The 23,061-nt window shown below is 43.0% G+C and overlaps 1 protein-coding gene across 1 annotated transcript; it reads right to left on the minus strand.

Annotated features, from left to right (window-relative positions):
* Positions 1–1,965: 1,965 nt before the first annotated feature.
* fxr2 (FMR1 autosomal homolog 2) lies at positions 1,966–22,674 on the minus strand. Its single transcript, XM_069672203.1, has 17 exons — positions 22,455–22,674; positions 19,199–19,251; positions 18,110–18,203; positions 17,137–17,208; positions 13,728–13,876; positions 13,423–13,516; positions 13,022–13,138; positions 12,741–12,911; positions 11,975–12,053; positions 11,700–11,857; positions 11,136–11,222; positions 8,122–8,341; positions 7,837–8,016; positions 6,239–6,433; positions 6,040–6,147; positions 5,765–5,853; positions 1,966–4,530 (listed from the first exon to the last, which is right to left on the minus strand). Exons 1-17 carry the CDS (start codon positions 22,503–22,505, stop codon positions 4,420–4,422), a joined length of 2,028 nt encoding a protein of 675 aa, XP_069528304.1. The 5' UTR covers positions 22,506–22,674; the 3' UTR covers positions 1,966–4,419.
* Between the last annotated feature and the right edge of the window lie 387 nt (positions 22,675–23,061).

Raw genomic sequence — 23,061 nt, forward strand, 5'->3', positions numbered from 1 at the left:
GGTGCCCAGCAGAGGGCGCTCACGTTACACACAAAGTGCCAGCCCCAGCGTCACACGAATAAGAATACATTATAAACAGTATTCACAAGATTAAATCAGCAAAATAGTGGCAAATTATGGTGATTGATGGCAAGTAGAATCATTAACACTGATACATTTGTACAATATAATCACTTATTGTTCCCACAAGATAAAAAAAAATTATCAAAATATCACCTTTTGGGTCTTCAGGGGCTCCGTATATTCCTTTTTTTCTTGTAAGTAGACCAGTGAGTGTTAAAGTGCAGCACAACGGTGAGTTCAAAGGATTGCCATGAATCTTATAAGCTCTAATTTGTAGACCGTCAGCCTTTGTAAAATTATAAATGTGGTTTTAATCAGTGTTAAATTTATAGGTTATGAGATTGTTCAAAAAGCACAAGTTTGTTCTCACCAGACTGTAAAACATTGTTCCACATTGCTGCCTTATCTCCCAAATACTGTCTGACTAACCACAGCTGTTCCGTTTTTAAAGGAGCAGTTCGCCCCTGGAAAAAGCCACTTTCAGTCAAAGCTGGTGTTCTCTGTAATCGATAGACACAATTATATTTGAAATTGGTGCCATAGCTGTGGAGGAAGTTGTACAAACAGCTCGTGGTTTGGCCCATTGTACATTCCTACAACACCCAGCGTGCATTGCGCCCCTCCATGGTTACATTGGGAAGTTAAAGGTCTGCATGAAAAGTCTCCCCTTTCGTTCAATCGACCACAACAGTTTGTAAAACGGGGGAATTCACTAAGAACAGATCGCTCTGTCTCAAGGTCCGATTCACAAAGCACAATGAGTGCTACCATCTACAAACAAAACAAAAGCAGAGCATCACCGTGTCCACCTGCGTTGTACCTGAGTGTAAAGGGACCAAGAGGTAAAGAGACCCTGGAGTGAAATGACCGTTTTCCAGTCACGGACATTGATTGCTGCAGGCGATCAATGGAGGCGGGCGTCCTAGATTGAGGAAGTGTAGTTTAGCGAGCTCCCTGGCCTCTGCCAGATGACGCGTTTTACGCAGTCTGGTAGAGGTTTTCCAGAGAAGTGAATAGCATCCTCCAAAGGCACAGAGTGAAATTGCATTTTTTTCTTACCATAATGGGATTAGCTCCCCATAACAGCATGATTGGACTGAGGTTGAAAATCGGCAAACTGGCCCTTTAACTGCAGCAATGACCTTACCAAGCTATAACAGTAAATGTCCAGTAGATGGCGACACACTCTCACAGAAGTGAAGTCACAGGACAGACTGGGATAATGTAGCAACTGTTGGCTTGTGAAACAGTTACCCAACAGTTGCAGTGTATCTCAGCTTCAGTGTTCACAGTCCTCCTCTTGTTCTCGCTAACTGCTGCCCTTCTCAAATTATTATAGTCTAGTATTTATAGTAGCTATAACTTACATTTGTTTCTTTGCAAGTTTTACAGAAAAAGTGATTTTTTTTTTTTTTTTAAATCTTGCATTTCCATTTTTGTCTTTAAATTTGTGTTAAAATGTATTATTTATATATGAATTGGAAACTCTTGACTGTGCTCAGGATCAGCATTATTTACAGGTTGATTCATTCACTTAAGAAAGATACATGACCAGGGTCCCTGTGAGTCCAGACACACTCACAAAGCTCCTGTAAATAACCTGCTGAGTCATGCATGCGTCATAAAGTAACTCTAGTGTCCTCCTGCTTTACTTCAACAGATTCATTAGAGCAGCTACAACTAATGTGACCGAGGCAAAGGACTGCTAAATGCTTGTAAGGACAAAAGTAGCTTTACTTCTCCGATGCTTCTTAAACTCCAAATTAGGATTAAATAGCTTGAGACAATAATTAACATTAAATTATGTTATAAAAAGCCTGCAAAACTTTGAGTTGACGTTTGTTTCTGGCTGCTGTGTTAAAGTAAAGTTTTAAAAAGCACAAACTGTTGAGAAAAAGTGTATACCAAACAATGAAAAGTCCTTTATTGCCATCAGAACATGAGTGAGAAAACCAGAGACAAAATCTGACAGAGTGAGGAGTCGACTGTACAACCAGCACCCGCGCAGACACACACTCGCACATACACACGCACACACACGCACACAGAGCAGCCAGCAGTCTCTCAACAGGACGGGAGGGATACTGATACATAAGGAAAATACAGTACTCACACAATGAGGTATAAAGGTAAACACAAACATACCAGATAGGGCTTCGTCCTCCACTCACACTCATGCAACTGAACCAAGGTACAAATACTCAGGTGCTCGTTCATCCTTTAAAAACACAACATACAGGTGAGCAGAACTGTATAAGAGCAGCATCTGGGTCATCTCGATTCAACCACATTCCCGGTCATCTGTCTCTCAAAACCTTTGGTCATGTGGATGCTTGCTTGTCATGCACAATGTCGCCCTTGTAATTGAATACTTTGTGAGGCTCAGAAACTCGTGAGCGAAGACTCACATCCACCGATAGAAACTTTCAGGGCAGGTGAGCGAACGGGGGAGAAATGTTTCTTCTTTTTCTTTTTTTTTTAAAGTCACAAATAGTTTCTCTCTCTTCAAGGTAGAGTTTCTACGTTAGTTGGACATTCAATGTGTACATTAGCAGCAATTCTAGTGAATGAAACAATGGCTTTGTAAGTCAGATTAATAACACCCTTTGTTCCTCATGCACAGGACAGGCACCACCTACTACTCGTTAACTAAATGCCATGCAGAGTTAGAAAAATAGACTGCAAACTCACAAGACAGAGAAATCAAAGTTCGTCTCCAGAGAAGAGGTTGATTTCACTTCAATTTTTTATTTCATATTTTCTAAGATGTGGAAATAGCAACAAAAAGAACTTGAGAGCGGTAACCAAGACAACAGTAACAACATGAGCAGAGAGCCACGGAGGTTTCTTTTTGAGTCCCTCTCTTACTTTCGCAGCCCAAACTGTCAGGTACAAGACGGACGCTTGGCTTGTTTACAAATTCATGTTGCGGTCCTGTACTGTGCGCCGAGCGGGCGGCCACGTCGACTTACACGCACCCTGGTGTGTATGCCTACTGTGTGTACCTGTAAGTGTGGGCCTGTGTGTCATGTGGCTCTCATGTCATTTGAAGCTGTCCCATTCCCACAGCCCCGCAGTCTCCAGGCCCTCCCCCACTAGCAGCACCCCGTCCCATGAAGGTGGTCGCCCTCGTGTGCGTCCGGAGCTGCGCGCTGCAGTGGTTTTATCAAGACACTAGTGTGGCTGGAAGCTAGCACCGCCGCCCCCTCTGACAGAGAAAAGAGGCACGGTACAGTTCTCTTTTAAGTCTAAGTCTAGAGTTCAAGTCTGCCGTCTGTCTGGTCTCAGCCTGTCCTGGTTTACGAGGCTGCACGGGTGCCACCCTGGACCCTCAAAGAACCGTATTTATCAGGCCTGTTGATAAACAGAGACGCCTGACCGAGCAACCCGCCCAGGACTGTGTTGCGCTTTTGTTACCTCACCCCACCTTGTTTAGTTATGTGGTTGCCAAATATCGCAACAGTGCACACACAAACACACGTACGCAATCACGCACGCACTGACCCCGACGCCGTCCATTCTACTCGGAATGAGGACAAGCGCCTTGAATTTTTCGTGTTTGGCACCACTTTGTTTTCCTCACGTTGGCCAGCCACTTCTTCCTTTTCTGTATCCTCATCACTCCCTCACAGGTCTGTTCTCTTCTTGGAACCAAAAAAAAAAAAGGAAAACCTGGAAGAACATCTCTCCCTCTTTTCTTCCTCTCGGGAAACAAAAACAAACTTAATGGAAAAACTCAAGTTTTTTATTTATTTTTTCAAATTCAAGGCACAATGTCTATCAATATTCCAATCTGTCTGTCTGTCTCCACTCCCCGGTACAGTGTGCGAACATCGCGTCACATAAACTATTGGACTGCCTGCTCGTACGCCACTCCCTACAGCTTACATCTCTCTTGTCTGTACTTTAACACTGTTAAGAGACGCGTCTGTTTTGGTTGAGAGAGCGACCGCCAAGTCCAAACCAGTGATAAACAATGAACAAAATCAACATAACAAAAAAGACACAAATAAAGACAACCGTTTCAAAAAAAAAAAAAAAAAGTCTCGTCCTGTTTCTCGTGTTCAGTATTTTTAAAAATCAAGTCATATCCACCAGCTCTTTTTTGGCAAGCTAGTTGTTTTTTTAAATAAGCACTAAGTACTGATAGATAGGATAGCATACACCGTTAACGTGTGTTTTTAAGTAGATGCGTTTGTCGTTTTTTTGTACTTTTCACTCTCATAGTATGAATTCAGGTATTTTGTCAGGTACTTTTCACTCATCTGTTTAAGGTTTAAGTTAATGCAAGCAGGGACAGAGTTTGCCATGGAGTCTTGCTCTAGACTTGGGTTCGCGAGGGGCACGGCCGGCTCTTTACGAGACCCCGTTGACCAAGGTCAGGGTCTCGCTGGGCGGGGTCATGCCTTTGCTGGGGGAACGCTTGGTGGGCGTTCGCTCCGGCATCGGGGCGCTGGTCCCGTTCTCCTGTGGGCACAAAAGGTAGGAAAATGTGAGAATGGTCCAATAATCTTAAGATTCCAGATTCAAGTAGGAGTAGTGCTGTTAACGGGCTAGCGCCAGGCTTGGGGAGTAACGGCGTAACGTAATTAGGATACAAAGAAAGGCAACTGTGTTGTTACAGTTACAGAGATATATTTATTAAAAATGGTGATTACTACCAGGATTACTGGCGTCTCATTTCTAAACCGTCCGTCTCACTGTCTCTGATAATACCATGCACCTGCGCACACACGTCTCACAACACCGCTCCTCACAGTTGCCATCAACAGTCTGTGGTTGCCATGGACAATGCAGTGAAAACAATGTTTCACTGGGTGGAAATGGGAGCAACATCACAGTACGGTGTGAGTTTTCCCTTCCAGCTGTGAAAATGCTGTCATTATCCAAGGCGTCTAATGACGTCCATGACGTCTAATTTAAAGAAACATTTACAGGTAAGACAAACCGCTAACGTTAGCTGCACAGAGTTCCAGTTAAAATGTTAGCTAACACGTTCTCTTCTACGACTACTGAAAAATAGTTTGAGACTCTGGTGATGGCCGCAAAACACAAACCCCAGACTGGAATAAGTTTGTGGCAGTGTACTTGAAGATCGAGTGTGAAGTAGTGTGAATAGCAGACTTATTAAAGTACATTTAAATGTGCATAGTTACCACTATTAGTTTAAACATACATTAGCACATTACAAAAGTATTTCTTTGTCCTTGACCTTGACCTTATTTGCAGATTTAGTGTTGAAGTAATCCCAAAGTAATCAGTTACGTTACTTTAAAGTTGTGATACTTGGATTAGGTTACTGATTACATTTTTAACAGTTACTTAGGAACTGTATCTGAATACATTTTTAAAGTAACCCTCTCAGCCCTGGCTAGGATATAATAACTGTTCACCCATTATAGACTGAAATGCTGTCTTTCATGATTGACAACAGCCTCAAAAAAAACTGACAGAGTAAAGAACAAAAGACCTTGTATCAAACCAACGTGATGCCGATCTATGCGGCACTAAGATAATAAATTGACCTCTTTGTTTACTATAATATGCTGGCTAATAATTTGCAGTTGAATTTTTACTTTACAAGTTTTGGATTTGGCAGATTCCCACTGCCACATTAAGACGACCACAGACGACCTCCACCATCATAACAAATGAACAGAGGTCTCGAGGTAATGATAGTCCTGTGTGTTTCTGTCTGTACCTTGGGCTCAGGGCCAGCATGGTTCTCCTTCTGGGGCAGATTCTGTCTGCTCTGGGACTCAGCACGGGATATGTAGTCAGCAACAGTCACTGCAAACATTGAAATCTGTCAGCTAGAACATTTGCTGAAGGCTAATTTGTTGCTAACAGGAGCTATTTGCAAACCTGTAGCAATAAAACACAATGCATGCTTTAAAAGTCACCCAGAGGACCGCAGTTTGGAAGAAAATGATCAGAGCTTATACTCATTAGAAATCGTTAAACTGGGTGACTCACCACTATCAGCTGTCTGCCTCTCACGGCTTGTGGAACCTCCCTCGGGGCGGTTGCCACGGTTGCGACGGCGGCGACTTCGGTTGCGGCGCTGAGGACGAGCTTCTTCATCTAAGGGTCGAAAGAGAAGATTTGTCAGAATTTCTTTCACAAAAAAGGTTGTTCAACAGAGACGCAGAGGCGAGACGACATCACTTCTCACCCAGTCCGTTCTCGCTGGGTCCAGCCTGGCCGTCAGACTCGGCAGCAGCGTCCATCACGCTGGGCTCCTGGTCGTTGCGGCGGCGCCTGGAGCGTCTGCGGCGGTCTCCTCCCATGCCCTCGCTCATGTCTGCTTCGGCCAGCTCTCCCTCACCCTCCAGCAGAGAGTACGGGTTACTGTCTGGATCCCTCAGCACTGGATCAACCACAGAACATTGTTCAAGCTTTTAGTTAAAAGCAAAGACTCATTAAAAACCCAGACTGTACAATATTGAGGAGAAGCACCATCAGCTTTCTCAAACATTAAAACCACAGTGTTGGTTAAACTGAACTGTTTTACCTGGTTTTAATCAGTCTGTTTATTCATAAGCAGGGTTTTGCCTGCAGAGAGAAATTTTTGGCGCCCCCTAAAGAGGTTTAAGCCAGCGCCACAGGAAATCACCAGCGCCAAAATCATAAGATTTAAGAATAAAAAAAACAAAACATTAAATCATCTGTGAATGTGTTTCTGTAATTTATCAAACAACTGCTGAACAGGCAGAACATAAACTTTGACTTCCAGCCGTCAACTCTCCTCAGCCGCTATATTTTACACATGCGGCTGACGCTGCATTGTTTTCAGTAAAGCTGAACTTGCCGCCGCCAAGCTTATGCTAATGGGAGAGTGGACTTCCTGTGATTTCTCATAAAATAAGTCATTTTATTTCTGGTGGAAAGTTTAAAGCGCTGAGTTACAACTGCTACGGACTGTTGTTTTATCATGCCCTGCCTCCTGAATCCCTCGCCTAAAGCAAACAGAGTATTTCCATGAGGCAGAGAACGCATCTCACAAGACAATCTCCTGTTGGCAAATTGTTTCAGCTTCACTTGTACATTTTATGTGTAAAAATCTTAATTTGTAAAGTTTCTAGTTACTAGTTTTATCAATGCAGTAAAGAGTTTATATTTCCCTCTGAATGTTGCCGAGTAGAAGTAGGAGGTTGGAGTTAATGTACTTTCCCACCACTGTCCTGCCTTCTCCAAACTCCACACCCCTCTCCCTCTTTAACTCACTTCAATCCCCCTCTTCAAATATTCTATTTAGTACATTTTTCTGAACCAATTTTGTAAATTGGGTTTTCATTTACTCTCGTAAATTTACTGAAGCATGATAGACATTTTACCAAATGAACAGAAATAACAGGAAAATGCAGATTTCTGTCCAATAAGGTAACAGACTTTCTGAGCCAGGAAAAACCCTGATCAGAGGTTTGTACTGGAAGCCAAATAATCAGCGGAGGTTTCCACCCGTCCAAATAAACAGTGAAGGGATTTTTAGACTCCGTTTCTGAAATGAAAAGCCTACCAAAACGTTGCTGCTGCATTGCTCTTTGTACAATGTGACAGCTAAAAAAGAATTGAAAACATTAGAGTCAACTCGAGGTCTTCTCGGTTTAAATTGTGACTTTTAGGGGACAGCTCTAGTTTAGAGTGTCCTGAAAGATCCTAAATGAATACTCCTGCATGCAAAAACTGCAAATTTTCACTATGTTGACACACAAAATATTGCCAGTAATCATAACCTTAACCGGTAACTAGGGATGTCCTGATCTTAACTACCTGAGCTGATGGAGTTGGAAGGCTTGGACCCCGGCCCTCCGCGACCTCGTCCTGAATTGGTGCCTCTGCCCCTGCCACCCCGTCGAGAGCCTCTCTCATCCCCGCCTATGCCTCTGGGCCGCTGGTCTCTGTCATTAACATCCTCCGACTCAGAAGCATTGGACAGTTCAGAGTTTGTGCCTGGACAAAGCACAGACAACAGGTGTAAAAAGGATAAACAAGCACAACACAAGATCAGTCTGATTATCTCAAATTGAAATTATGATTCAGCTCAGTGATTCTCACCATATCCAGAGTACTGGCTGTTGGAGGCCCTGCGTCCTCTGCCACGGCCCCCGTAGGTGCGGGAGGTGTGGAGTGAGTTGCTGCTCTCGTCTGTCAGGTATCCTTTTTCCCGTTCAACACCGGGGCCTCCAGTTCGACTAGGAGGGGCGCGGTACCCGACCCCGATCTGACGCAGCTGTTCATCAATCTGGAGACGCTCCATGCGCAGCTGCTCCACTTCCTGTAGGACGGAGACGGGGAGACAGAAGAAGAGAGTTTGACTTGAAATGCAAGTAACAAGTATTCTGATTGAATTCATTCTGATTGAAATAATCCCCATTGAAAATTTCGGGTCAACTGTTTACATGGGGTGTGATCCCTAAAGATCTGATGTTGACATGCGGCGATGCATTTAATCGGAACAACTGTGCAACATGCGCACATTATGCATTTGGTTCGGCACGTTTTATATCAGCTCAAGATGGAGATCCATCGTCTGTTCAGCGCAGTAGTTGCCGTTGTTGTGTTGCTGTTAAGCAAGCAACAGCGTGACACTAACGTGTGCTTACTGCTACCGGAAGCAATGGAGAGGAGAAGACGGGCACAAGAAGCTGTTAGGTCTGCTCTGTGAAGCAAAAGCTAATTACTGCCCCTGCCTCCTCATAGGACCAGAAATTAGGTGGACTTTTTTAAAACTTGGCCTTACATGTCCTTTTTATTATGACTGAAGTGTTTATGTGGTTTGGGCTTTTAAAACGATTATAATGGGAATATCAGGCTTCATGTAAACCCAGCTAATGTGTGTTCTGTTGCCATATAGGATATGTCCTCTAACATGAAGAAAATAAGATCCCTGAGGCAAGGAGCATGACCCAGACGCCTTCAAGTTTGACAGCTTCATGTGATTTTTACAAAAGTGTAAGTGTTTCATTATATGCAGAGCATTTGACCAATTTAAGAACAGACAAATAATCAATCACTAAAATTTAAATGATGTGTATGGGCATAGAGATTGCAATTACTTTGCCTTCTTCAAATGGGGAAAACGCCCAAAGATGCCAACCATGGCTGAAATATATTTCTTTAAATTAGCAAAATGTAAATACTAATATTTCAATGTTTTCTACTCACAACAATCACAGATTCTGTTTTGGACTTTAAACTGTTATTTTAATTGATATATTAGTTTTGTGCCTGTGAAATATCACACGCAAACTCTGCTGCATTGAGCTGGGAACCAAACTTCCCTGCTGTGGGCCGGGGCTGGTTTTGTGCTTGTTGTTAAGTCTATCATTCCACCACTAAGTGGCAGTAATGTGTAAAGTTTTAGATAGACTGAGGGGAAATTCAGCCCCCCCAAAACATGGCCATTTGAAAAAAAACAACTTTTATTGAACCACCTACAAATATCAGACAGACTGACAGTTGATTGAAGATATAGTTTGTGATGTGAAGGTTAGCATGAGCAGCTGATTCCGTCATCACAACCATTATTCCACCGATATGTTTGCATACCACAGCCGAATTCAAAATAAGGAAGGACAGCGTTTTCCTGAAGGTACAAAACAGCTGAAATGTCCTGGATGTGCCTCGATTGACAAAGTGCAGATGGAAACGATCCCCCGACTTTGGACAGAGACCAAACAAATACCACATTGTGTGTTATAAGAACAGCTGAGAGAGCCTGACAGTCTGTTAGTTTGCTCAGATGTTCTCAGCCGCTTTGATTCACAGTTTCCACAGTGGATTAGAGAGATTAGCGCATTTGGTTGTTTAGATTTGTCTCAAGGACCCTAAAATGACCATGTGACAATTTCTACCACAACATGCACAAAGCCTTTCGGCCAGCAGGGGGAGACTCTCAGACTGAAATCAAGTCTACTCCAAAATGAACCTACTTCTCACTTTAATTATAACCTCATTATAAACATTTTCCTAATGCGTTTATAGTCTCACTCGCAAGTTTCATGTCATCAATACGGCATGATAATCACTTTGTAAATTAAGGTCTTATTTCGGTTCAAAGAGAAGATAAAGCAGGGAAAGCTTTTGGCGTGGCTACCTGTGACAGAGAAGTTGCAACTGCAGTAAACTGTCTACCAGGATAGAAAGGTAGCTATGTATATAATGTACGTGTTCATCTTCCCTTCCAAATACGGTCACGTCAAAAACGCCAAGCTCGCCGCGGTCCAAACTATTATTTGGTGATGTCACAGTGGCCAAGTCAACGTCTTAATGCAGACCATGATCTTAGAATATCAATCTAATTTTGCCTGGAATCCCCTGGACAACTAATCCTCTCAGTCGCAGCCCTCTAACAAAACGTTACAGCCAGGATAAACTTAAAGCTATCATGTTTGCTGGCACTTACATTCAATCTTTTTAAACCATACCTTCTCAGTTAAATCTTTCAGTAAAGCCACATGTGCCATGTGCTTAGATGTCGGGGGTGGGACCTGACATCTAATGGCAGCAGTGCAGTGACAGCAGTTTCTAAGCGGGTTTATTGGTGACTGATTTGGGGGAGTTGGGGGTCTCACTTTGCAGCGTGACAGCTGCCTCCACCAACGACAGCTGAACCTCAAGGGAGGTGTGAAGGAAGTGAGGCAGGGGAGGGGGGGTCTGACATTATTTTAGGAAAGCTGAGGGTCCAGATAGCTGGTAATCTAAACTCCAGAGTACCCTTCACCCCATCCCAGAGCGAGGAGCTATTTATAAAAGCACATGAGGTAAGGGCAAAATGAGGTGCTCTCAGCAGCTTTCCTCATGAGGTGCTGGGACAGGACGGAGACAGGTGACCAATATGAAAAGCCCCTGCTCAAACGCCCACACTCCCCAACCTGACCCCACATGTCAGAGGATTTTTGCTTCCAAGAAAAATGTTTCCAGGTTTTCTAAGGAGAATCATATTCATGGATTGATAAAACAGAAGGCAGAAATCCTGATAGAAAAAAAGACCTTTAGTGTTTTGAGTGACAGGAACAGGGGAAAGGCCAGTGCTGCCCTCTCCTGGTGAACATGGAGGATTGACTCACCTGAAGATAGGACACATGGTACTCCAACAGAGCCTGAGCGTTGCTGATGTTCTCTTTAGTTCCCACGAACACAAAGGGAACCATGCCCTGATAAAAACACAGCGAGAGAGATAAAAAGTTGAGTCTTTATTAAAGACGCAGATGTTTGTAGATTTAAATCATGAGCCCCATTGTTGGGGAGATATCGCTGACTCGGAAACCGGTCAGACCGTACACAAAAACGACAATTTAAGGTGTGAGTAACAGAGCATTTCAGGAAAACTGGTAGACAAATCACATCAAGGACGCGAAACAGAAACAAAGAACAACTAAATGCCCACACATGCCCAACATAACAGGCAAATGCTGCACTGTGGGCTGTGTGTATTGAAAGCAATGAAAACATAAGTGCTAGTGACAAAAGGAGAGAGACAAAGCAGCAGAATGGAACAGTGTCAAAGCAGACAGCACACGGGACACGTACACTCTGCTGCAATTAAGAAGCTTTGCTTTTCGGAAAGCAAATAGGGGAGGGGGGGGTGGGGTTTATCGGTGGTTGATAGACCAGCCGAACGGTCCATTCACCTCTTTGCCGCTGGCAGTGTCGTCCCTGCTTGCCCCCTGCCTGCCTACCTCCTCCCGGGGAAGCTTTTTGTCGTTGTCTCCCTCGATCCGGACGCGGACCACGCCCGACTTGTCCACGATCTCCTGGATGACTTTGCCGCTCTTGCCGATGACTTTGCCTGACAAAGAGAGAAACAGGAAAACAAGACTGTTAAAACGCAAAGTGAAAAGAAAGATGACGTGGGATGCTGTCGGCAACAAAATGAGCTCCCTTGTGAATGTTTTGTCTCACTCACCTACAAGGTTCCTGGGTACCTGAAAGTAGTCTTCTTTGAACTCAAGAAACTCTCGAGCCTGCTTTACTGCCTCTGGGGTCTGTAACACAACACAAACATAACACCACATTACACTACAGTACATCCGTCCATATATTAGGACTAGGGATGTCCCGATCAGCGTTTTTAGCTGCACACTGTACTTTTTTTTGCCGTCAAAAATAACTTATGTAAACAAATTAACTAAAAGATGTAAAATCAAAATTCTACTCAAACAAACGTCAGATTTTCTGCTGTACAGCTCCGGTAAGGCGGTGTCTCAAATGTAGTGTCGAGACATATGGCCGGACATACCGTGGATCCAAAAGCTCCAAAAGATGGCAAACACCTGTGTTCTCTACCACGGAGATGCACTGGTTGACCAAAGCGATGAATTTAACAACCTTCATTTAATCTTTTTGGCATTTCGCTCTTGAGGATATTCATCATTCCTGTTAAAGTCCAGAGTGCTTCGGCTCAGCAGCCTTTCCCTATTTCCACACTGCTGACATTTTAGCCAAGGGGTTGCTAATGCTAAGGTATTCACGCATATGCGTTCAGCTGCAAAAGTCAGCTGACGTAAATGATCGGGGTGAGATGATCGGCTCAAATTGCTGATCCCAGATTAGTTAAAAAATGCCCAGATCGGCTCCGATCTGATAGTTGAGATTGCGATCGGGACATCTCTAAATAGGGCAAAAACTGACAAACAGAGGACAGTGACACACATGCTCATAAAGCGGCCTACCTCTCCGTAGATCCTGAACGTGCAGCTCTCCTCCTCCAGCTCGATGGCGGTTACACCGGGGACCTTCCTTGCCTGCTGGATGTTGGCGCCGTGTGAGCCGATGGCAAGGCCCATCAGGTCCTCCCTGACCTTTACCTCCTCCTGGTACGCTGATGCTAACTGCTTGCTTGTCTAGGGGGAAAATTACACACGTGTAAACTAACCCAATGGCTTCTAATATCAATGTTAGCAGGCTAATTGATTTATAGGATTTCTCTGTAAAGTCAAAAGAGTGCGTTTACCTCCAAATGTTTGGTGGCTTCTTCGTTGCGTGACATTAGCATAAGCTTGGTTCGGATGCTGCGGAAATGCATGTCGCTCAAAAGAGTTGCACGCTTTACTGTAGTTTCATTTGTAGACTGTGAAGAAAAAGATGTCTTCAATAAGTGACACAATTGTTAAAAATGAAGCTGATTTATATTTCTGGATCTAAAAAGTAACATCTAAGAGACGGGGAGAGAAAGCAAGACATGCGAGATGAGCTGAATTCAAATCTACACGTATGAAAGCAAAGGAATAATCCTTTCAGATTTTATTTGAGAGATCCTTCAGCTCCTTTGTGTTGTTCCTCCATCTGTGGATACATAACAAGGCCATATACGTGTTCATTAGGTGAGATGAAGTGTGTATTGTGAGCACTAACCAGCACAATGAGTTCGTGTGTTTGGGCACTGAAGAAGATGCAGTTGGCTCCGATAGCTTTCCTGAAGTCTTTGTGAATGTTGTCATTTGCGCAGCTGTTGATAAGAAAACAATCCACAGGAGAAGCAGCCTTGTTATTCATTCATTTGGCAGCAGAGAGCCATTATAACACCAATCAATGAAAGCTGTTTGAGACATGTAAAATCAGCCACTCAGACACTTAAGAAAATTCTAATTAATCATACTTTTTTACTGCACTTTTCCTCACAAATATAGCTGTTTATAAGACAACGTAAATAAACTCACATGTCCCTCAGGTCTTCTGGGACGGGGATGGGGACCTTGTGGAAGGAGTTTCGAGAGGAAGGGCTGTTTGGGTTGAGGGGCCTGATGCGCTCGGCTGTGACGATCTCGTTGTATGTGGCATCGCATGCGGCGTATTCAATCACATAGAACTGAAGAAAAAACAGCAAGAGAGATACAGATTTTTAATAATGTGAGCACAAACGTGAAGAAGCTGACAGCTCAGATATCCACACTGAATTTAAAGAAAGAAAACAGTCACACCAAGATGTAGACGGAGCATACCTTCTGTATTCATTCAACATATAATACCGTAAGATTCAGTGTAAAAGACACTCTTTTAATATATTTGTGTTGTGGTATTTTACCCAGACGATGTCACTATAATCTAGAAAACCCGACATGGCGGAAACAGATTGTCGGCTGTATTTTGTGTGTTTTGAATGAAAAGAATTTAACATAGTGTTGAAATAACTTCGCTATATATTAATACAAACGTGTATACCTTTCCCCTCTGGGATACCCACAAAAACAGACTGCCACTTATATTCCAGATTTTACGGTAATCATGAATCAGCAGTCAACTTAAAAATAATTTGTGGTTTGAATGAAATTAAGAAATTATACTCCTTGTTAAAGATGCATTTAGTCCATAGCGGTTTCATATTTCTGAAACAAAGAAGGAGAGATGAAAAAAAAGGGAAAATATAGAGAAAGAAAAAGGGGAACAATGAGAGCGTGAGGCGTTGAGATGAACACTGCACTCTCCATGCTCAAAGGACAGAATTAAAGCCATCAGTCAATGCTAGACATTCCTGCAGGCTCTTATCAGGCTGCTCCAAATAACAGCACTACACCAGCAGCGACTCCCCTGGCATAGTAGCACTACAAAGCTGTCCTTTCCATATCCCACTGACCCACTATTCAACCTGCAGCTCTTGCTGGTGAAAGAGATTATCGGAATATTAAAAGAAATCAGCAAAAAAAGCCGACTGTGCCCGTTTAACGGAGCTCATGTAGATGCTTTTTGACACAAGTGTGTGAAGACGAACTGAAGGGTGTGTGGGAAATATAATTGAAGATACAACGTCAAACCACATCGGGACAAACTGAATGAGCTCATTACCCAGCAGCCGTTGCCTGTATTCACTCTACATACAGCAGAACTCTTCATGATAACAGAACACTGAGGCAAAGTGTATTACATAATTGCTTATCATTAAATACTTCTATGCATAAGAAGCTAGCCATCGTCTCTGTATGATTAGTCCTTTTTGAATTAATAGCTCCAGAAAATTGAAAACTAAGGAACTAACAATTCCTTCAGCCCGCTGGTGTTTCCACCACATCTGAGGCACTGTGAAGATTAGGCAAATTAGGCCGGATTAAAACACAACAACAGCGTGGTTTAGAATGTATTTTTGCACTTCATGAGGTAACAAAACAGCAGCATGTTGTGCTTTGTAACTTACTGTTGTGGCTATGATGTTTCAATCAATTAAGACATGCAGAGGCGGAAAGAGGATTTGAGAACACCATTAAGGCAAAACACAAGTCTTCTAAGTAGACAGGATATGCTCTGGGCCTCGTTCTGCAGTCAGTCTGCTGCTGAAGTATGCATCAGCAATGTAACGCGCTGTAAATACAGTGTCTCTCTTCCACTGTGTCCCAACAGATTGCGATGCAAACTAGTGTAAGCTACAATGCACGTCTGAACTTTTGTCAGATGACCTATTTCTATTTTATCCCTGTCGCTCAGGCTGAACGCTTCATTGAAGTTGAAATGAGGAGTAATCTATCTAAATATGGTGGCAGATGGCTTGTGAGAGCCTGCCAGGGAGCTAATAACAACTTACTTGCTGTCAGATATATTGTATGTCATTTCCAATAAAGACACATTGAAAAATCCCAATTAAACACATGCAATTCTGTTTAAAAAGTAAGAACATCTTTCATCCATCTTTTACTTGAATGGCAACGTCTCCATTCTGATATTTACAAGAGGTTGACCGATTTATCGGCCCCAATAGGACTTATTACAAACTATCTTCATCTGCAGATCTGGGCTCCGATAGTGGCCGATTGCTCTGCAGCCTCAGGCGGGGACGTACATCACGTGCATCGCCTTTTGCCTAGAGTCTCCATACACAACATACAGGTAATCTCTATTTACAGATTCTACATTTCTATGTGGAATCTGTAAATAGAGATGGTAGTCATTCACGTGGATTTCCGGGACATCAAGTCTTCTGGTTTCTGTCTGTAGTACACTTGTAGTCTGAGAAACATTGACCAATCATGTATCAGCAGGCTGCGGCGTATGCAGGAAAAACAGTCCGTGTGGAGAGCAAAAGCAGGCGAAACGTAATGAGCCGTAATGACACCCCGGATGCCATCAGCGTCATCTGAAAATGATTTATTAATCTCTATAATAAGAGACCTAAAATTCAACTTGAGATAAATTTCCTGACGCGGTGTCACAAAAGCCGTTCAGCATTCAGATTTCCTGACTTCCTCGAATGCATCAGAAATTATCGATCTGACCTCTGTTCTTGAGGACAGACCTGACAAACCTTTATGTTGACTTTTTACTAATCTGCATCATGATCTTGAAATTTCAGCAAAGGTTAATTATTGCGATGCACCACACGGAAAAAGAAGTCGTTTATCGCTAACCACTGGCCATGTGCCCCGACATGTTCACTGGTGTGGCCAGAGGCTATATCGTCATCAGGCGATAGCCGATGGGATCCGAGATTGACATACTTTATAACACAGCTTTATTCACAAATTATGATCATGATAAGGTTGCTGGTTATAGTATTGCCTAATTAATGCATTGGACTATGCAGAGACTTTGTGGTCCCGGGGAAGAGCTGACAAGTGGTACCGTTATACATGTTATATCTGACCCGATTATACCTCTGGAATATATAACACAACAATATCATCCCTCCACGATACAAGACAGGCAGACAGGGAGGAAAATAAATCATTTAACTGTTACTTAAATTACTTACAAATGTAGTGTTCTCTCGTCTAAATAATCCAACCACGTAACGTCAATGAACTTAAATCCCGCTTTTTATGATCCTCCTTACTCCGCTGATATGCACAAACACTAATGGGTTGTAAGAGTCAATTGTAAAAATGTAGCGGGATGCGCAACAGTAGTACCTCTTGCCTGACATACGCAACGGAAGAGTGCATCGCCATGTAAACAAATCCAACATATTTCCAGCCATGTAATCCAGCAAATCACACTTCAGGAAACTCTCTCTGACTTATCAAAGTCAAAGAGGCAAAAAACTGGTTTACTAAAAACAGCGTTTGCAAAAGGCTGCTGCAGGAGTAAAGCATTCCACGACAGCATCACAAACATGTAAGTAAAGATAAAAAAAGGAAACCTTACCTCTCCTTTCATCATTCGGACCCGGGCCAGCCACCAGCCGCATGGTTCCTGTTCGTTGGCCCTGGAGTAAACCTGTGATAACAGCACATTTGTGAATGACAGCTGAGGCAGGATCAAAAACTAAAACTATTACACCCAGTAACTGAACGTTACTATTTTTTTGTGAAAGGTGTAATGTGAGCTTGGCAGCATTTTCATCAAGCTAATGTTTGTCATAAATAGAATCATATCCATTCATTGCACAACTAACTGATGTTGTCTGATAGGCAGAAAATAAATATGCTAGATTAAAAGTTAAATATCTCAGGGATGATTTAAGATGTTGTGTTAAGGCTAGTTACAATGATAAACTTGCTTAATTTCAGATTTTGGTTTGTCATCATTTTGAGGCCATATGGATGTCAACCGTCAACAGTTAATACTCGCCAATAACAAATCCATCTGATGAAGTGCACAGTAGAGCTGGGCGACAAATGAGGTAATTCAAATTTATCCTTCAGTAAGTTCCCTTTTCCCTTAACTCAGATAATTATGCTTCGAAACGCCACCACTTCACTTTTCTTTAGGCACAGGTAAAACGTCAACATGGATGTATGCACTGGCCCTATAAAAAGTCTCCTCAGTCACCTGGAAGTGGTTCAGTTTTGCAGCAACTGACCAGGAGCAAACCACTGTCAGCTGTAAAGATCGTCTAAAGTCTATGAAAACTTAAAGCGGCTGCATAAGTTATTTATTGTATTATCTCGACAGCAAGCAGTGGAGTGGGAGAAAGTGTAGCCCTGCGAGTTGCAGAAGACAGTGCAAACCCCAAAAAACCCTGCTTAAAAGATGATACCATTAGAAGCATCGATTAAAATCATAAATCTGGTGTCTAAATTTCCCAGCTCTCGGGCAAAGAAACCAAGACCGTGAGGTATTAGGTTAAAAGTCAGGTGGATGAGCAGACGCAGAGAGGCAGGGCAGCAGGCCTTACCTCCACCTCCTCTCCTTCACCAATATCCTTGTTGTAGTCGGCTGGAGGAGGCAACCGCACGTCACTGAAGGGCAACTGTCTCTCTGGCTGCCAGCTGAAGAAGAAGAAGGACACAGAAATACCTGTCACCTTATCAACAATCTCAAAAATGGTATGCTTTTATATGTTTCAAGTGGTCTAGCATAAGCTCTGTTTCACTAGATCCATGGTGGGATTGCAGCGACATGGACGGGTGTATTACCCAATCACTGCTCTGCAGGACATTAACAGACAGATAATGAAAATAAGAATTAAAATGGCTCATTGAGTTTAATGAGGAAGCTTGTGAGGACTGCGTCTGGACAGTGAATGACTGTGTTCATTGTAAGATGTCCTTTAACGCCAAATAGGAACTCGGAAATAGCTCAAAAAGATTAACTTCAGTAAATAAGTTCAAACGGTGAAATTTGAGACTATAACACTGGATAAATAAAATAAAACAACTCACATCAATGTTCAAATCTAAAGAAACCTAAAGCTTTTTGTGAATCTGAGATTTACTTTTCATTCATGAGCCACGTTACTATAAATTTACACAAAACGGTGTTCTTTTCATTCACCATCTTATACAACCAGCTACTCCAACGCCGCCATGTGCTCAGAGAAAGTAAAAGGAGAAGGAGGGGGTATGAAACATACCAAAATTGCCTCCATGCTGCCACCCCTCCCTCCCTGCATACCTTGGGTCACTATTTTTAGGGGCACCCTGCACTACACTCTGAGCCAAGCAGATAAAGAGGGACCAGAGGGATAATTTGGAGGGTTGGTGGGGGAGGTGGACAGTGACAGGGACAGAAGGTGGGGCTAGGAGTATAGAAAAGCATGCTATCAGGATGGCAAGGGCAGGAGGGGTCAGAACAGGAGGTAAAAAACTGTTAGAGACATGTATGGACAGCTGCATGCCAAGCACAGGTGCTGAGGAGGACAATTTTGCCCGTCTGGGTAAAGACTAAAGCAGTTGTCGTAACTCTCAATTACTGCAGCTCAAGCTTCATTTTCCCACACTTCTACTATTTATTATAAAGCAGACAGAGAGGAGAGCAAACTTACTTGTTTTCAAAGACGATTGTGAGAGAGTCTTCGTGGACATCTTTGATGTAACCCTAAAAGAAAAAGCAGAAAGAGAAAGGTTTTTATTCCCATGAATGCACAAGACAGAGGCAGTGAAGAGGGGTGGGGCTGAGAGTGTTTGATTCTGCATGTAAACAACACAGACAGCTGGCTTGTAAGCCGTGCTAGACCAAATACTGTGACTGTTGAAGCTGAAAAAAGAGCATCTAGAGCTTTTTTGGAAGCCAAGGCATCACATCGCTGACACGATTCTCTGGCTGTGAATCGGGTGCTGGATAGAGTGACGAGGAACACTGACTCCTCCTGACAGCACAGACAGCCCGGAAATCTTACTCTTACACACAAAACAGAATTAAACTACACTTGCTCTCTCTTTGTGTATAGGTTGAAAAAATACTGTTTTACAAGAGGGCATGTGTACGGGGACGGAAGGCAATCCCTCATTTAGACTGGCTTAAAAGGACATTACACACTGTGTGATATCTCAGTGACAGCTGTAACAAGAAAGATCACTTCAACGTGTTTCTCGTCCATCAAGACCATCAACAAATCTGTCACAGCGGCCATAAACTCTGACCAACACCCCCTTCACTACCTTAAGCAATGACGAGAAGGGAGGAAAGTGGAGGGTGTGGCGTATCTCTCTCAATGTGACACTTAACCGTATATGGGACAGAGAAGTCAGGCTTCACTCGCAAGCATGCGTGGGGGCCTGGAGTGGGGGGTGTGCGGATTCACCTGCTGGGAAGGTGCTGCCTTTGCACTGCAAAAGCTGGCTATGAACATGTAGATGACACAAAGGTATTTTTACAACTTTTATGCCAGTGTTCCTCAAAATGTGGTAGTGCACCAACATTCAAGTTGATGTTTGTTTGTCAAACATCTTCAAAAAGCCAGTGTTCAATATCAAATGGCACGAAAAGAGGTCTGTCGTATTGTACCAGCATTATTATTTATTCTAAATGTTATTATTTCTAAATGCTCATTCTCTCATTTCCAAAGGTTACATTAGGCTGCATGTGCATGTTATGTCATATTAGGTAATGCTTCTACCTAGAACTACCAGGTCAAAAGGCAGGCAACCCCTCTTTCTAACATGACTAGTGAAAAGTTGGGGGGCAGAGAGGGGTCACAGGCAGCAGCTGTGACGTAGCTTCATCCACAGGACAGCCAACCTTCTTCTCACAAGCAGGTTGGGTGACATAAGTAGCCAATGTGTTCTGGGAAAACTATTGAGTTAGCCCACTTGTAATATAAATAAATGGGACTAAACTGAGTTCTTTGTTGATGCAACATATCAAGTCACAAAAAGACATTTTTTGGAGGGGGGAAATCAATCAAAAGTACTGCTTTGAATCCTCATTTAGGCTTTCATACGCTTGCCTGTATGTGCTTGCTGCTGAAAAAGACGCAGACTCTAAAATAGATAAAGTGCCATTTTCCTGCCAGGTGCTGTATTGCCCTGACAGGTTCGTAAATATGATCCTGATTCATAGTTTAAAAGGAAAAACTAACTGGCTCACATTGACACCAAGGTGATTTGGGTGCATTCAAAAACCTAAAAGCTATTAACCCGTGTGTCAATCACAACAGGAAAAAAGTAATAAAGCTTTTCCCCATTTGCTCTCCCATCAAGGACAACGTGCCGACTCTAATGACATTTAGAATGTAACTAACACACTAAGTGTCCATCTCATCCACAAAGTGAGAGCCATGAGATAATGGACGCAATATATGTTAGTGGAAAGCATTCATTGACGCCACAGTCAAACTGTCACCCTGTAAAACAGAACAACAGGTGAAGCAGCATGAGGGGAGTAAATATAGGCTCATCCCTGAAGCACCATGTGGTCGTTTGACCAGCTGAACAACCGAAGACAGGAAAGAAAAGAAGAGCATTTGGAGAAGCAAATGTCTGTAAATTAAGAAACAATAAATATTAGGAGCTATAAAAGCTGTAACACAACTTAGATGTATCTCCAACCGTCATGTGTGTCCTCAGGTAGTGATGACCTATATCAGTTTTTATCCTAATTTTTATGTAATCCCAAATTATGTCAGAAAGTCTAGTGTTACTTGGTATTATAGACTAATAAAAACATTGGCATTTAAGCTGTATTTTGATTAAAAAAATAATGTGTAACATTTACTGTGAAGTTATCGAGTTGCTATCTCAACGGTGATGTTGGAAAACAAGCTGTGACACAGCATCGATAAAAACTTTAAGTCACGTGGTAGGATATGAAAGTATACTTTCGTTTGAAAATGAGACAGAATAGAAACCGAAACTAACACTGTATATCTTCCTTGTCTAGGCAGTAAACCTAAGTTTATAATTTCAATTTTGTAGCTAGAGCCTGGGCTGGGAGACAAGCAAAATGTTAGCTTTGATGTAGCATCTCATCATACTTTAACGCAAGAAGTGCAGAACAGCTGTCTGATAAGCAGCTCTCTTCAGCATTAAAGCTACTGTGAGGAGTTTTCGCCGGTTATGAAACAGAAACTGAAATAAATTCAGATTACTCTATATAACCTCAAAAAACTAAACCAGACCGTTAGCGACAACATTGATTATTTCTATATACTTATTTTTAATGCCTGAATCCGGCAGGGGGTACGTGTCAGACGAAGCGATTTACTGCATGCTGCTTTTGTTTACATTTTCCAGGGCAAAAATTTAATGTGAGTGATACATATGACTGAAGAAAGCAGGATAAGACTTTTTGTTAAAAACCACCACTTAAGCATGTACAGGACAAAATCAGCAGAGAGATAAGAGGTACGCTTTTCTCCATAGGGGTCGCCAAAATCAATACAAACCAAAAGTTCCTCAGAGGAGCTTTAAATGCTTTTATCCCACCTTTTTAGAAAAGTAATAGTTACAAGACAACACAATATGCCATGTCAACACTCTGGAAATCTGTGTCCTTAGATGTAGCATTTATTGATAATGACAGTTGCTAAAAAAAAAAACCGACCAAAATATGTACTATACATCTTCATGACAAGTGCACCTAGCTTAGCTAGCTGGAGCTAGCTGCCCACCCCACAATGGCCAACCCTAATGGAACGCTAAACCATCCCTGTTCTTCAGGACTGGACCTGAGCGAACGTAAGTCGAGTAACGGCTAGCTTGGGTTGGGCTCAGAAGAACGAAACCTAACATTTTTTCATGAAACAAAACTTTTAACTGGGACAACTAGAAACTACGACTGTAAGTAAGCAGGCAGGTTACCTTGTAGAAGGCCCCATTCGAGCCGCGAACTTCCACGGCCAGCCCGTCCATACTCGTCGGTAGATCCCCACGGCTGTGCTTGTCTGTAACCGTTACGACCCCTTGCGAGTCCGGTAACGTTACCACCCCCAGCTTCGCCGGCCCTTCGCCGCTATCCGGCCGCTTGTGGATTTCCAGTGTTCCGGGTGGAGGGAGAGGGGCAGAGGAAAAGGGGTTGGGGAGATGGGTGTGATGGTGTCAACTATTACAACGCAGACGCTGACTCCAGCAGCAGCTAGTTCTGAAGCTCCGATGTCTGTTTTTGTCTCAATGTGGAATTTGGAGCCCGCGAGCAGTAAGGCACCGCCACGAGCAATGGGGAGGTCTTAACGTGCGCGAGGAGGAAAAGCAAGCTAATGATGCTACCGCTGGAGGATGCTAACTGATGGATAATTAGCTGGGAGGCTAGCTATCAACACCTTGATCCCGTCTGTTTTCAGGGATGCTAGCTGGCTAGCATTTGATAGCCCGGTTGCGTTTGTTGGTCGAGCTTGTGGCGCAGTCGTCGCGTTGAATAATTTCCAACAAGTCGTCACCGGGGGTGGTTTCTTCAGTCTGTGGTACAATT

The sequence above is a fragment of the Semicossyphus pulcher genome, unplaced genomic scaffold, assembly GCF_022749685.1.
Source record: "Semicossyphus pulcher isolate SPU_LCO1_2020_fin unplaced genomic scaffold, fSemPul1.0.p SCAF_21, whole genome shotgun sequence".
Taxonomy (NCBI): Eukaryota; Metazoa; Chordata; class Actinopteri; order Labriformes; family Labridae; genus Semicossyphus; species Semicossyphus pulcher.

Coding starts and splice junctions, on each gene's coding strand:
- fxr2 (XM_069672203.1), bottom strand. CDS start 22,505: ATGGACGGGCTGGCCGTGGAAGTTCGCGGCTCGAATGGGGCCTTCTAC. Junction 18,204..19,198: donor ACAATCGTCTTTGAAAACAA/GTAAGTTTGCTC, acceptor CTTCTTCTTCAG/CTGGCAGCCAGAGAGACAGT. Junction 13,877..17,136: donor TCCGAATGATGAAAGGAGAG/GTAAGGTTTCCT, acceptor TTTTTTCTTCAG/TTCTATGTGATTGAATACGC.